This window comes from Mesoplodon mirus, assembly GCF_964341445.2.
Source record: "Mesoplodon mirus genome assembly, chromosome: 5".
NCBI classification, from domain to species: Eukaryota; Metazoa; Chordata; class Mammalia; order Artiodactyla; family Ziphiidae; genus Mesoplodon; species Mesoplodon mirus.
Genome location: NC_138980.1, coordinates 100,878,945 through 100,893,419, shown reverse-complemented (window position 1 = coordinate 100,893,419; position 14,475 = coordinate 100,878,945). Strand labels below are relative to the sequence as shown.

Here is a 14,475-nt window from a genome sequence, read left to right as displayed (position 1 = left end):
AAATAACTATTGAATTAAAACATTTTGAAGAGCCTTTGAAAAAAATTAGTTTTCTTTAAGAGTTCTAGGTAGTGTTTCTCAAAGTCTCATGTGAATATGACTCACCTGGGGATCTTGTGAAAGTACCAATTCGTATTTGGTACGTCTGAAACCTTGCATCTCCAGGCACTGCCCATGCTGCTGCTCCACTGACCATTCACTAGTTCTTCAGGCTAATGGTATATCTGAAGTGTGAAGGGCAAAGAGTGAAGTCAGGCACATCTGAGCCCTTCTCTTGTTTCTCTATTTAAAATCTCAAGTGAATGGCCTGCATTTCTCAAGTTCACTGATGTTTCTGATTGGTTTATTTTCCATTCTAATGCTTTTTTTTTTTTTAGCTCTTTTGACAGTAAGTTTATTTACCAGCAAAGAGGTCTCGGGCCAATTGAAGAAGACACTATTCTTGTCATAGATCCAAATAATGCCGCAGTACTCCAGTCCAGTGGAAAAAATCTGTGAGTTAAATTACCTGACTGTCTTTCATTTTCTAAAGAGGTGGTTCTAAACCCTGACTGAATATTAGAATCACCTGGGAAGCTTCCAAAAATTAGATTCAGATTTAGTCTGGGAGGGGGCCCAGGTATCAAAATAGTTTGAAAGCTCCCCAGGTGATTCTAGTAGGTAGTCAAGCTTCAGAGAGAATTGATACATATGCTAATGAAGTGACTTGCTACTCAGCTAGATCTGAAGGATAAAAAAAAGAATTCTTGAGCAGAAAAGTTATATAACCAAATTCACCAACCAATCACCATTAAGAAAAAAGGCTTCTCTCTTCCCATCTCAAAGTGAAGACTAAACAAATGTCACTTTCAGCTTTCCATAGCATGCATAGGTAATTTGGCTTTGAAAGCTGCTCATTATTTGGTCTTATTCCTAGACGGCATTTGGCAGCCAAAAAAAGTTGGCTGATATTCATGGTCATTGAAAGAAAGGGACACCTGCTTACAGAGTGTCCACAACAGCTATAACCTGGCAGCTTTAGGAGCTATACCCTACTCCATCTGCTTAGACACAGGGAAAGCCAGCTTCTTTGAAAGGCGGGGAGCCATCCACTTTGAATGCAGCTGCTTATGGAGATGGTAATAGTTAGCTTTTTATAGGATTCTAAGATGGTGAGTCAGGGGCCAAATTCTAACATACCAGCCCACCACTCATTGTGTCTGAACCTGTCTCTTCAGTGCTCTACCCATTAATCAGAAGCATCTCATTCCAGAAAGGAATTAAAGAGGAAGGCAGAGCAACTGCTGCTAAATCAACTTGGCCAACAGTGGGGTTTCTATGTTGAAAGCAAATCGTAACTCTCACATTCAGTCACCAAAAGAGAGATCTAGTTCAGTTTATTAGTCAAGATCAGAGTGTTACATTCTTGGCTCATGAAAAAAAAATCTGTGATGCCAACACCTTGCAAAGGCTAGAAGCTGACAAACATAGCTTATGGATTGTCAAGTTTGACCACAATCACATTAAGACATTGTCCATGTGTTTTTAACTCTGTCCAAGTTCCTTAAGCCTGTGAGTCTCTGTCCACGTTACAGTTCTCTTACCCAGGTCGTTCCAATTGATTTGTTAAACAGATTAACCTTCTCTAATGATTATCCAGCACACCACTTCTCTTTGCTCAGATGATCACAGCCCATGTCTGCTGGAAGTTGTTTTCTTTGGGTTTTACTGTCTTTAGTAGGTACTCTTAAAGCTTTTCAGTCATATATTTAATATTTTATATCAGTACAACATTATATTACCTTGCAGCATATTTAAGCTATTCAAACCATATAAATCCATTTATAATTCTGTAGACAATTTGTTTTATACACATTTCTTTATGATCTTAGAACTTGCTTTCAAATTGAAGTTATTTGTGTTATTTAATATACCATACTTGATAATATTTGTAATTGATACTTAGGCTTCATTTATAGATCTTTAGATGGTTAAATACCACTTAAGATTTTTCACAAAGAGGTCTCTATTAAAATGGGTATTTTCATTTAACCATTCATTTTGGTCTTTAGTAATACAGGTATACATTTATCAGTTTTTAAATTTATATTGCCTTTACAAATTAATTAGCAAAAAAATTTCCTCTCATGTATGCTTTGGGAGTAATTATATAACTAAGACAATTATCTTTATTTTGCAGGTTTTACTTGCCACATGGCTTAAGTATAGATAAAGATGGAAATTATTGGGTCACAGATGTGGCTCTTCATCAGGTAATCTTCCATTTGGCAGTTATTCAAATAGAAGTTAATGAAGTTATGCTTTCAAATGCTCTGGAGTTGTCTGGGTGTTTTTTTTGTTTGTTTGTTTTTTGTTTGTTTTTTTTGTTTTTTTTTGTTTTTGCGGTACGCGGGCCTCTCACTGTTGTGGCCTCTCACATTGGGGAGCACAGGCTCCGGAAGCACAGGCTCAGCAGCCACGGCTCACGGGCCCAGCCGCTCTGCGGCATGTGGGATCTTCCCAGACCAGGGCATGAACCCATGTCCCCTGCATCGGCAGGCAGACTCTCAACCACTGTGCCACCAGGGAAGCCCTGGGTCTTTTTTTTTTTTTTTAATTTAATTTATTTTTTTACACAGCAGGTTCTTATTAGTTATCTGTTTTATACATATGAGTGTATATATGTCAATCCCAATCTCCCAGTTCATTCCACCACCACCACCCCCTGGGTCTCTCTTTGTGACCCAGAACGTTTATAACAGAAGAATGGAACAGCCATATCTGAAATGGTACTTTTAGAACTCAGTGCTAGGAAAAACTTACATGTAAATGATCAAGTCACCCTTCTCTGTGTGGCTGGCAGGAATCTTAGGGCCAGATGTGAAGCTTCACTCTACCAACTGTTTGGGCTCTCCCAACCTCCTTAGCTTTCCATATCTGCTTTTCTTTCCTCTGTCCTCAGGTCTTAGTTCTTTTTTTAAATCACTTTATGTGTTTTATGTATTTTTCTTAAGCTACCTTAATCTTCTATAAATTGAGCCAAAGTCTCTAGTATATACGTTTATATGTAAAACAGCAAATCTTTGTTCTTTTTAAAGGAAGTTATATTTCCATTAGGGTATATATCATAATGTCTTTCCCTTAAAAGATAAGCTCATGTTTAATACCTGTTTAATGAGTAGATGGGAAAGAAGTAGGAAAAGAAACTAGAGCTCAGAAGGCATAGCTAGTCTTCAAACATCATCTCAGTAAACATTTATTGCTCTTGTATTGTCTGGAGAGCGTTCTACTATTAGCTAAGGAAAGACAAAAAGGAAGTGTGGGGATGGGTGGAACAGGACGTCCATACTAGTCTCCATTCACCACTAATGACCTAGATGACCTTGGGCAGGTCACTTAATCTCTATAAGCCTCATTTTTCATATGAAGGAATCAGACCAGATGATTTCTAGAGTGCCATCCAGTTCTGAAAAGTACCTGCTTTTAAATAAGTCTCTGAAAGCTTACACTCTGATTGCCTTAGTCAGGTGGGTGTGTGTCAATTATAACCATGCAAAGTGGGTAAGGCTTTTGTTCTTTTTTTAAAAGGTGTTCAAACTGAATGCAAACAATAAAGAAGCCCCTCTGTTAATCCTGGGAAAGAGCATGCAACCAGGCAGTGACCAGAATCACTTCTGTCAACCTACTGATGTGGCTGTGGATCCAGACACAGGAACCATCTATGTATCAGATGGTTACTGCAACAGTCGGATTGTGCAGTTTTCACCAAGTGGAAAGTTCATCACACAGTGGGGAGAAGGTACTCAGTAAGACTCTTGATCTCTAATTATAATTATTGGCCAACATCATTAGGAACAAGAGATTGGCCACCCCTCACATTCTTTAGGATATAATTGTCCCCTGGAGTGAGGAAAACAGGGCCTCCTTATGCATCCAGTTGGCTGTTCACACACACACACACACACACACACACACACACACACACACACAGAGTCTTATAAGAGGAAAAAGAATTCTACCCAAAAACTTTAAAGTTTGTCCAAATAGGGAGAAAATCTGTAATGTGTTTGTGGGTAAGAGATATTAACTGCTTTAACTTATTTTTCCCCTGGTTCCAGATACTTAGTGGTTTACTATCATGAATTTTTTTTTTTTTTTTTTTGCGGTACGCGGGCCTCTCACTGTTGTGGCCTCTCTCCCGTTGCGGAGCACAGGCTCCGGACGACGCACAGGCTCAGCGGCCATGGCCCACGGGCCCGGCCGCTCCGCGGCATGTGGGATCCTCCCGCACCGGGGCACGAACCCGTGTCCCCTGCATCGGCAGGCAGACTCTCAACCACTGCGCCACCAGGGAAGCCCTACCATCATGAATTTTGAAAATTATAAAACTTTAGAGTCAAACTTTAGGTGATTTTACAAATTGTAAATCTGAGGTTTTTCTTTGTTCTGTAGAGTCTACTGAGAGCAATCCTAAACCAGGCCAGTTCAGTGTTCCTCACAGCTTGGCCCTAGTACCTCATTTGGGCCAATTATGTGTGGCAGACAGGGAAAACGGTCGGATCCAGTGTTTTAAAACTGACACCAAAGAATTTGTGCGAGAGATTAAGCATGCATCATTTGGAAGAAATGTATTTGCAATTTCATATATACCAGGTATCTCATCTTTATTTTTTGTGTTTCTTCATACTACACTCTATTCTTAAAAAGTGTTTGTCTTATCTTAATATGCTCTTATTGTAATTTTTTTATTAAGGGATTAAAGATGACTTATATATCAGATCTTAAAATATTTAAAACTGTTAGTGCATTGTAAATCATTTTCAACTCAAGTGCCACTGTTCTTTATATGGAAATAATGAAGAACTCAAAAGATTTAGCAACTGTTTGCGATGGATTAAAAAATTGTTCCCAAACGTTGATTTTTATTTTTCCTTAATTATGGTCATTTGCTTTAGTTATTAAATGATTAATATTATGTCTTCACACATCATCAACAGATGGTATATGTTGATAAAACCTGTATTCAACATACTTCTGCTTCACATTTTTTTAAAGAGTGTCAGACAGTTTTTTTAAGATAAATAGGTGACGTAAGTGAGGCTTATGTGTAAATGTCAGGAGAAATGATCAGTGAAATCTGGAATTTTTTTCTCATTTTCAAAATAGATTTCTTGACTTAAAGGAACTCAGAAAAATAATCCAAACTTACAAAATAAGATTCACTTAATTCATATTAAAAAGTAAGTTAGCATAAGATTTCTTTATGTCAAGAATACTGAACAACTGAAAATATATTTCTAGAATTTATATACAATTTTTGCAATATATTTAGTAAATATATCTATACCTATATTAAAGTTGCATTAACTACATGGTTATCACTATAATATTTATATTTCTTATGCTATTAAAGTTGTGTATGGCTACTATCTTCTGAGGCAGCCCCCAATTTATTTAGGATATGGAATAAAGGGACTCAAGTGACTGAAATAGGAACAAGTTTGGCTTCACTAAGGAATAAGTAATAAAAGAAAGTAATAAAGGACTCATTACTGTCAATGAAAGATAAATTCTCATGTTGGTTTTTACCTCATATTTAAAGAATAAATTTGGCAAGACCATTTACTTAACAAAGAGGGTGATCCAGTTCATAATGAAAAAAAATAAATCAAATATGAGGAGGAAAAACGTCAGGAGAAAAGATGAGAGGAAATCTGGTTAAAAAGAGAATCTCAGCAAAAGACAAAGTGTATTATAATTGGAATTCTCTCTACAACGTTACACAACAGTAATTGATGTTGATAGTGTTGATTTTTTCTTAATATGATGTGCTAAAGACCCCTATCCTGAAATCCTTAAAGAAAGATGAAAAACCCTTCAACACTGGTTTAGTATTATGTATATTTTAGTGTTTTAATTCTTTAAAACATAATATTCAATCATCTGAAGTATTTATTTAACCAAAACATCACAGTTTCCATTATTTTGGATAAACACTACTATACTAAGAAATATAAGTTTACTTCGAAGAGTATTCATGGAATTAATATAAAAAGATGGTCTAATTTTTTTAATTAGAAAAAATGTCTTTGATAATCTGAAATATGCGTCTCACATTTTCAAGTGTTAGTTGTTTAAAATCGGATCATTCTTCTATCTACAGTGTAACTTCACTTTCTTTGCATATTTTTCTTTGATTCTACTTGTAGCTATAGTAGATATTACATATTTTTTAAAAGATCTGATACCCCAAAATGATTGCCTTAAATAACCTGACTCTTCCCATCCCTATTTAGAATACCTGTGATGTCTATATATCTATTCCTCTACCTATGTCATCTCCTCCATATCTATGTATTCCTGATTTCTACTGGCTTCCTAAGTGGAACAAGCTTTGCAGTTCCTGGTTTTTCTATTACAAGGAAGTTAGTCTCCTAACTCCTTATCTTATTACTCAGAAAGAGACATCTGCTAAGTATTTTGTTTTCTACTTTTGTTGCCAATTGGAGGAACCAGGTTGACCCTACATTTCTTGTTTGTGTGATGTACACACATGTATTGAAAAGCCAGTCTTATCCATATTTTAAAGGAAGGTTGACTGGATATGTTGTCACAGGTTTGCTCTTTGCGGTGAATGGGAAGCCTTACTTTGAGGACCAAGAACCTGTACAAGGATTTGTGATGAACTTTTCCAGTGGGGAAATTATAGATGTCTTCAAGCCAGTGCGCAAGGTATTCACATACATTAACTATGTATCAGTTTTCATGAGAATAAAACTAAAATATGAATCTTGGAATTCGATTTATACTTGAATAATTTTTTAAAAACTTAAAGGACATGTGATTACTTTCTTAGTGAGGTTGATGGGAGTGCTGTATACTATGTTTTATTTAGAATAAATGTCCTTATCTATTCCTCAGTGAACTTCTTCAGATGCAAATTAACACTGTACGCGATTCTAAGGCTCTTAGTTGATTTGCACACAAGAGCAGGTTTAAATTCACTTCAGTTAGATTATCTAAAATGTAAGTCTTTTCCTGGTTTCATCCAAGTAAAGAAGATACCACAATATGTTAAACTATAATTTTATAGTTCTCTTAGATTCAACAGAAATCGTGTTTGCTTTTTTTATGCTGTGACTACACTGAGCAACAAGACTTGAAAATAACACTCCTTAGAATGTATTCAAGTTCTAGAGATTTGGTTTAGGTAAAAGATTAAAGTCTAGTTTTGACCTCACAATGGTATACCACTGTTTATTCTAACAGTGCTTTTTACAAACACAGTGACCGTGGTGCAGTGTGCCCATAGCCCTCTGTCTCCTCAGTTTGCTTTCTTTGCAAAATGATAGCCAAAATGATCAGAATGCTCATATACACTGCCTGAATGTGCTTGTGGTACATAGATTTTAGCTGAAATGCTGCAAATAAGAGTTATTTTTCAAAATTTGTAAAGATTTATCAGCTTTGATGGATCAAAATGCAACTGTCGTAAGCCACTGGATAAACCGTATTTCCATACTCAAAGTCTTATAGTATTCTCTAAGACACCAAATTTGCTAGCTTAAAAAAAGAAAAAACTTTACAATGCCAATGTTAGAACACTGACAGCCAGTCTGGGATTTATTAAAATTCATTCTAGAGCTATTTATTAAGTACCTATTCTGTGTCAGGCATTATGCTAGATACTAAGGATACGATGGTGAACAGAACAGGGCACAGCCTTTCCCTCAGTTGAAGTTTAACAAAACTTACAGGATCCAAGTTGAACCAAACTGAATCTGGAGTAAAGATTCCTGTACAAATTTCTTTTTTTTTTTTTTTTTTTGGAGTTTCTATTGATACATAACAAACAGGACATTTCGTAGAAGTATTTCACCTGAAAAGCAATAAGCAATCAAATATCCAATCATAATAGCCCTTCAGAAAGGAATTCATTACATTGATAATAGGTATTTTACCTCAGTAGTGTTTCACGTCCTGACTGATTATCTGATCTTCATTGTTTCGCTGCCTTGAGCTTCTTCATATCTATTGATAAAGAAAGTGAGATACTTCACTTCCTTTCAGGTCTTCACTTTGCATTAACACAGTGTTTGCTTGATTGTTCTTTTAATAATAATGAACTATGTCAATCAGGATATTAACTTTTAATTCAAATATTCATCTAGAAATCAACACTAAGTGCTAAGCTAGAGGCTAGATTCTAAATGAGCCGTACTCTCGTAAAAATGTGAGCAGCCCTGAATGAAAATTTCAGACAGCCTTGTGCCTAAACATCAGTATTCATCAGACGTTCAGCAATGAATAAGTCACAATATATGGGTCAATACAGCAAACCTGAAAAGAGAGTCTAACTCCAAGATGAAATTTGCTTTTCCTTTCAATAAACAAGACTTGATATTACACCAAAACATAGAAATGTGTTCTGTGTTGACTCAGTAAACTGAAACCGGTTTATGAATCTCTCAGAATTTTCACTTAATTAGATTATCATCACAAAGATTAAGTTTGGGTGAAGGGAATAATATGGTGTATCGACTCCTATGTAAGAAGTGATTTTTCCTGCAAGTCAAAAGTCAAGTTTTACATGATGTGTCTATGCTGCTGTTCGTACCTGTCCACTACTTATCTCCTCATATACTTCAGTTCTCCCTCTTCTATTACATTCTTTAGGAATGTTTAGGTCTGAATGTATGATCTCCATCTTTATCTCTATGCAGGGAAGCTGAGACAGTAGGACAATAAAGAAGATGATTCTATCAGATGGTGTCAAAAAGTTCTGAGGGCAAAAGATACATAGTTGCCCCTCACATTCTTACTCCCATAATCATAGCAAAGACTATGGTCCCTGTCATCGGCTTTCATACACCCTTCAGGCAGGCATTTTTTTGTCTTCTTTCTCCTGCACGGATGCTCATGTGGAAAAGGAAAGGAATAATCCCCACTGCTCCATACCAAAAAATAAAATAAATAAGAAAGATAGAAAGAAGGGAATAGTAACTCCAGATTCGTGTTATTTCTCCAACCTTAATAATGGAGATTAAAACCACAATATTTGACAGTGTCTGAGCCTAAGGTTCACACAAGTGAAATTACATATCTAAAGCTACACAGTAAGTAGCACACCTGGATCTTAAACTCAGGTCTTTTTGACTCAAAAATGTGTTTAATATTGAGGCCACGGGATATATTAAACCATAACATAACTTGGTACAACTTCTTAGAGAATGATTTTGCTTAATATGAAGTAAGTTTAAACATTATTTTGTGTTAATGCAAACATAGGATATGGAGAACACAAATTCCTTATGAATTTTTAAGACAGAATATAAGATTTTGAGGTCAAATTGCCCTGGGCTGTGTCACCAGATGCCCAGGAAGTTGTTATCATTCTTTTCTCTGATCACTTTTATTTTGTTAGGGAGAAGTACCTCAAGAGAAGATTTCAAAGCCTAGAGTAGATCTTTAAATCTGTCCAACTCTGAAGTCTTAAAACCTAACACTAAATCTTACAGCATAATTTTGTTTCAAATGACACAGAGCAGTAGAATAATTCATTTAAAAGATTATAGTTGAGTGCCTGTGATTGCAGTAGGAATAGAGGTCCCAAAGTCCCATCACTAAGCTTCCCCCTGAACCGCTCCTGTGGCCCCAAAATATTTCCAGCTGAACCCCTGTCTCCCTGGTTCAGTTTGAGAACCACAGATAGAGGTTGATTGTTATTCTAGCCTTGAACTGATGACATATTGTGATTAATTTAAAGCAGAGTCCTTACCAATGAATAGTTCAAACATTACCCCCTCACCTTTGTTTCTCCACCTATTATAATATTTTTCCCATCAGAAAATATGAAGTACTTTACAACCACATCTTTTGCAAAGCAGTTTCTAAAAACATATTTGGGCATAGAGGAAGAACTCCCTGTGACATGCAATTCTGTTGCCAGCTATCAGCTGAACCCAAAATAAAGATGAACATTTAACGACTGGCTTGGGAGACTTCAGCAAGGCAGTGTTTTGATTTCTGGCTCTCTGTCCTTCTCCTGCACATTTGTCAAGCTCATTTGATAGTTTGAAGGAATGAGCCTCCTCAGCATGGCTGTCTCATTTTTCTTTTCAATGTGACAAATTGTTGCTGATTTTCAAAGCACAGTAGTTTCTCCAAAGCATGTATTCTGCCCCTCCTACAGTGGGCTAAGAAGAGGAGTTTGCCTCATTAGCTCCCTTTGTACTCAGCAAACCAAAGTGGACAGATGCTATCTGGTAAGCCCATAAGTCAGGATAATGTTCCTATTCATACTCACTGATCATATTTTTGAGAATGGTACACTCAAGCAGGCCTCCTGGCCTCAAAGATGAAAAAAATCATCCACATCCTGCCAACTAGCCAACACGTGGCACCCTTGAAATCTGCAGTAGACAGATGGAAATGGAAGCAGCACATTTTAAGCCTGCTCTTCAAGAAACTAACTCGGTGACCCCGATAAAGTCACATAAAGGGCTCCCCTGTCTCATGTGTCCTCATGATTGAGATGGCATGATTTAGTATGGAAATGTGTCATGAAGAAAGACATATTAAAACACCAGTGTATCTGAAGTAAGTACAAAAACCGGGAAATACTGAAGGGCACACTCAGTTTGTTTCCTTTGCTGACCAAAAATATTGTCAACACTGGGCTTCAGAGTAGAAAACCCGACCTTACTGCTTATCGCCTAGTATGCATTTCAGAAATAATCTGAATGTCCTGAATCTTTGAAATGATTCCTCTTATCAGTAATATAAAAATACTTTTTAAGGAAGCTTATGATAGCTTGATGAGAATAATAACAAAAATTAAGACCTGGTCCTTTTTAGTTGTATAAATTAAAACAGGCACATTTGACAATGACTAAAGGTAGAAGAAATATGAAGGCAAAAAATATTATTTATAAATATAAATAATTAGGTAAATAATGAACACCAACTAATCAAGAGTGTAAAAAAAATAATCTGCTTGTAAATGTTCACTTCTTAAAAGACTTGAAAGTCAGTGATGAGGCTGCCTCAGTGTTTCCCAGCACACAGAATTATGTCTGGCAGAGGCAGTGCCCAGTGCGTGAAGGGATGACTCTTTTTGGCCTAGAGTTGCTTTGTTGGGAATCATTGTTTCTCTGGTTTGAGTAACATGCTTATGGTTTTCTTGTGTGCTATACTGTGTTTGTCTGCCTTTTCATAAAGAACTCAAGTATAGGCTCACCACCACACTATGTGCTTCTTGTTTTGGCAGCACTTTGACATGCCTCATGACATCACTGCGTCTGAAGATGGGACCGTGTATGTTGGAGACGCTCACACCAATACCGTGTGGAAGTTCACCTCAACTGAAAGTATGACTCTTACAGCATTATTGTCCACATTTTCCCTCAGTTTTATTGCTTAAAAACACGTCAAAAAATTTGCATGTCCATCTCTTTTTATTGCTAGGAGTAGAGTAGGAAATCACGGTATGACTGGCAGTTGTTAAAAGACCTGTTGGTAGTCATTTCAGGGATTAACTGTTTTAAAAGCGGAAAGATACTTTTTTTTTTTTTTCTGCTGGCAGTTATCCCCTTGTTTCCACAGATATTCCACAGGAAATTCTTGATGCCTGAAGTAATGTCTGTTACATTGAAAGCCAATGTTAATTCCAGCTTAGTTCCAGAAGGAGGAGATGACTCTGGCAAAGCAGAGGGCCTGACTGAGGCATCACTTCCCACGTGGCTCTTCAGCTCTCAGTAGCTGCTGAGCATCTTGGAAGACCAGCATCTGAGCCAGACACATATCATCCCAAACAGGAAGCCCTCTGCATTTTCCCTTTAGACTAAAGCTTGTGCAAAATACTGAACTATGTTTTCATGTAACTCCAAAAGTGTGTCTGGGGACAGAAGAGTTTCTCTATTAGGATCAGGCCATATAGTTTGGAGACTTCTAATTGCAATTCGGGCACTATTTCTAATTCTTAAAAAGTATACTAACATAGCTACTGATATCATACTAAAAACTTAAGTTTTCTAAATTGAACAGTACCAAATGCTTAGGAAGCCACAAACCTCAGTGTCCAGAGATGCTTTTAAAATATGGCAGGGTCCAAACAGTAGGAGAAGATGAGGTTAAGGAAAAGAATTGCAGATAATAAATTTGAGGTATCAGGACCTACAACAGCAGTTTTAAATAGAGAAATAATAAAGACTTGTGGACTTGATGAAGATAAGAAATACTACTTATTATAAGGAAAAATGCAAATTACAACAAGGAAAAAATACAAGGTATAACAAAGAAGAGTAAAATCATGAGTCAAAAACTTTAATCATATACTGTACAGGTCTTGGAGCCCAAGTAAATTTGGTAACCGTTGTCTTCAGAATTGTCCTTTGAGTAATTTTTGCTGTTTTGTAATAAGGACCCAGTTAGGGCTGAGTTCACAGAGGTGCCCATGGACTCTTCCCCTCCAGCAGTAGCTGCACATTCCCCTGCAAGTGTGCCTCTCCTACCACCTGCCTCCTCAAAGAAGAACCAGAAGGTATAGGCAGACAGGAAAGCAAAGAGAGATGGATAATTCCCAACTGCATGACTGAACCCAGGCTTTTCAGAATAAAAAATGAATAAATACCTTTCAAGATGGAAAAAACTTCGGAAATCTAACTAGTATCTTCATTTTACAGATAGGAGTATGATACTTGAACTCGTTAAGATTCCCGTCTAAGGCTCATTATTCCACACTAGCGGCTGGTACTAAACAGAGATGCATATCCAAGTCACCTGGAGAAGGTTTTCAAAGCACACATGGCCAGACCCCATTCAAGATCTATAGAAAGAAGAAGGGTTATAATATGGGTATTTTGGAAAGACTTCCCAAGTTGTTTTGAAATATCCCCTGATTGAGAAGCACTACAATACAGCATTCAGCTATGAAAGAGAAAAAGCCTTCTGCACAGTCTAGAATGCAACCAAATAATAAATCTGGAAAAAACAGTACCTTGGGAACAATAAGACTGCCATAGAAGACTAAACAAGTGTCTTGTGTATTTATATTGTAGTATTTAACTAGTCAAATCAATTTGTCAACTAGAAGACTGATAGTCAAACATGGCAGAACTAGTAGTCAGTCTAAGATGTCCACATGAAAACAGAACTACTTGATATTTCAGAAACAATACAGAATTGTAAACTCCACATGGAAAATCTCATTTTAGATATGAAGACCTTAGAAATATTATTTCAGCTTTCCCTAGGAGGATTGTATCCAGGATTCATGGACCTGGCACCTAATTAGTGATTTGTATCAAACTCTTTTCTAATATAATAATGTATTTGATGAATTAAAGAAATATTATCTACTGAGAAAAATTAATACCAAATTAAGTTTTCAAATATTCTTTTTGGGGATTCTGATTTTCTCTCTCCTTGCTGTTCTGTGTTACAGAAATGGAACATCGATCAGTTAAAAAGGCTGGCATTGAGGTCCAGGAAATCAAAGGTTGGTCAGATTCCTCTTGTGACTATGAAACCCAAGCCTATTTGTGTTGAATTCTTTTATGACTCTTGATTGCACTTAAAAATTATCAGGCCAAAAATATAATCTGATAAATTATCTATAACTTCTACTATGTACTTGAGCCTTTAAACCTGCATGCTGCCACTGCTTTTTCTGATAAAATGGAATAGTAATAATGAGCTCAAACTCACTGATTTCAAGTGATGAAAAGTGATTGGGGTTGTAAGAAATCTACAACAAGTGGGTCAGAGGCATTCAGAGAGGAAAAAAAGTCAGTCAGTCACTTTTGGAAGTATTTTAACCTCAGGCAAGTAGAAAAATAACATCCAGCATGCTGGGAAAGGCCTTCCTCAATGGGCTCTAATCTTTAGAGTGAAAAATATCTTTGGAGAGTTAATAATATAGCGGCCTGAAAAGATTAGCTGCTCCCTAAGCTCCAGTCTTAGTACCATTCAGCCCCCAACATTTACTGAGGGTCATCTATGTGTAAGACACTACAGCAATGAAACTGCCTGACTTCAAGAGACTTATAGCCTATAAGGACTCTGTGTGTGTGTGTACATACATACATGCATATTCATATATAGAAATAAGTATTATATCATTGGTATGTATTGTAAGACATGGGGAGATGGAATTTAGCTACTGGCAAAACTACTGGGTTCGTTTGGAATCCCAGTCAAATTATTTTCTCCCTTTCTTAGGATCAGTTTATATTTATACATTTTCTATTATTTTCAGGGATTTGACATTGTCGTGTAGTTAAGAACTCACTAGATGTGTTCCTAATGTTTAAGTAGCAAAGTGATTCAATTCTTAGTTGCTTTACAAATGATTCTCCCAGATATTAAGACTTAAGCCTAGGCTTACTTGTTTTCCTTTTTCATGAAAGCAGGTGGAAAAGAGAGGAAAAGAAGCCAGAACCAAGAGGCAGTTTAGGGATTTTATATAGGCAGATAAGAAAATATAGCCGGCTCAAG

The 14,475-nt window shown here is 36.6% G+C and overlaps 1 protein-coding gene across 16 annotated transcripts in view; it reads left to right on the top strand.

Annotated features, from left to right (window-relative positions):
* PAM (peptidylglycine alpha-amidating monooxygenase) overlaps positions 1-14,475 on the top strand; it is a 281,047-nt gene that overhangs the window by 257,052 nt on the left and 9,520 nt on the right. For all 16 annotated transcript variants that reach the window (XM_082620652.1, XM_082620650.1, XM_082620648.1 and 13 more), the window contains 7 exons: positions 378-494; positions 2,180-2,252; positions 3,568-3,778; positions 4,432-4,632; positions 6,596-6,711; positions 11,249-11,348; positions 13,424-13,477. In XM_082620652.1, coding sequence (XP_082476778.1) covers positions 378-494; positions 2,180-2,252; positions 3,568-3,778; positions 4,432-4,632; positions 6,596-6,711; positions 11,249-11,348; positions 13,424-13,477 — 872 coding nt within the window. The remainder of the gene's footprint in view (positions 1-377; positions 495-2,179; positions 2,253-3,567; positions 3,779-4,431; positions 4,633-6,595; positions 6,712-11,248; positions 11,349-13,423; positions 13,478-14,475) is intronic.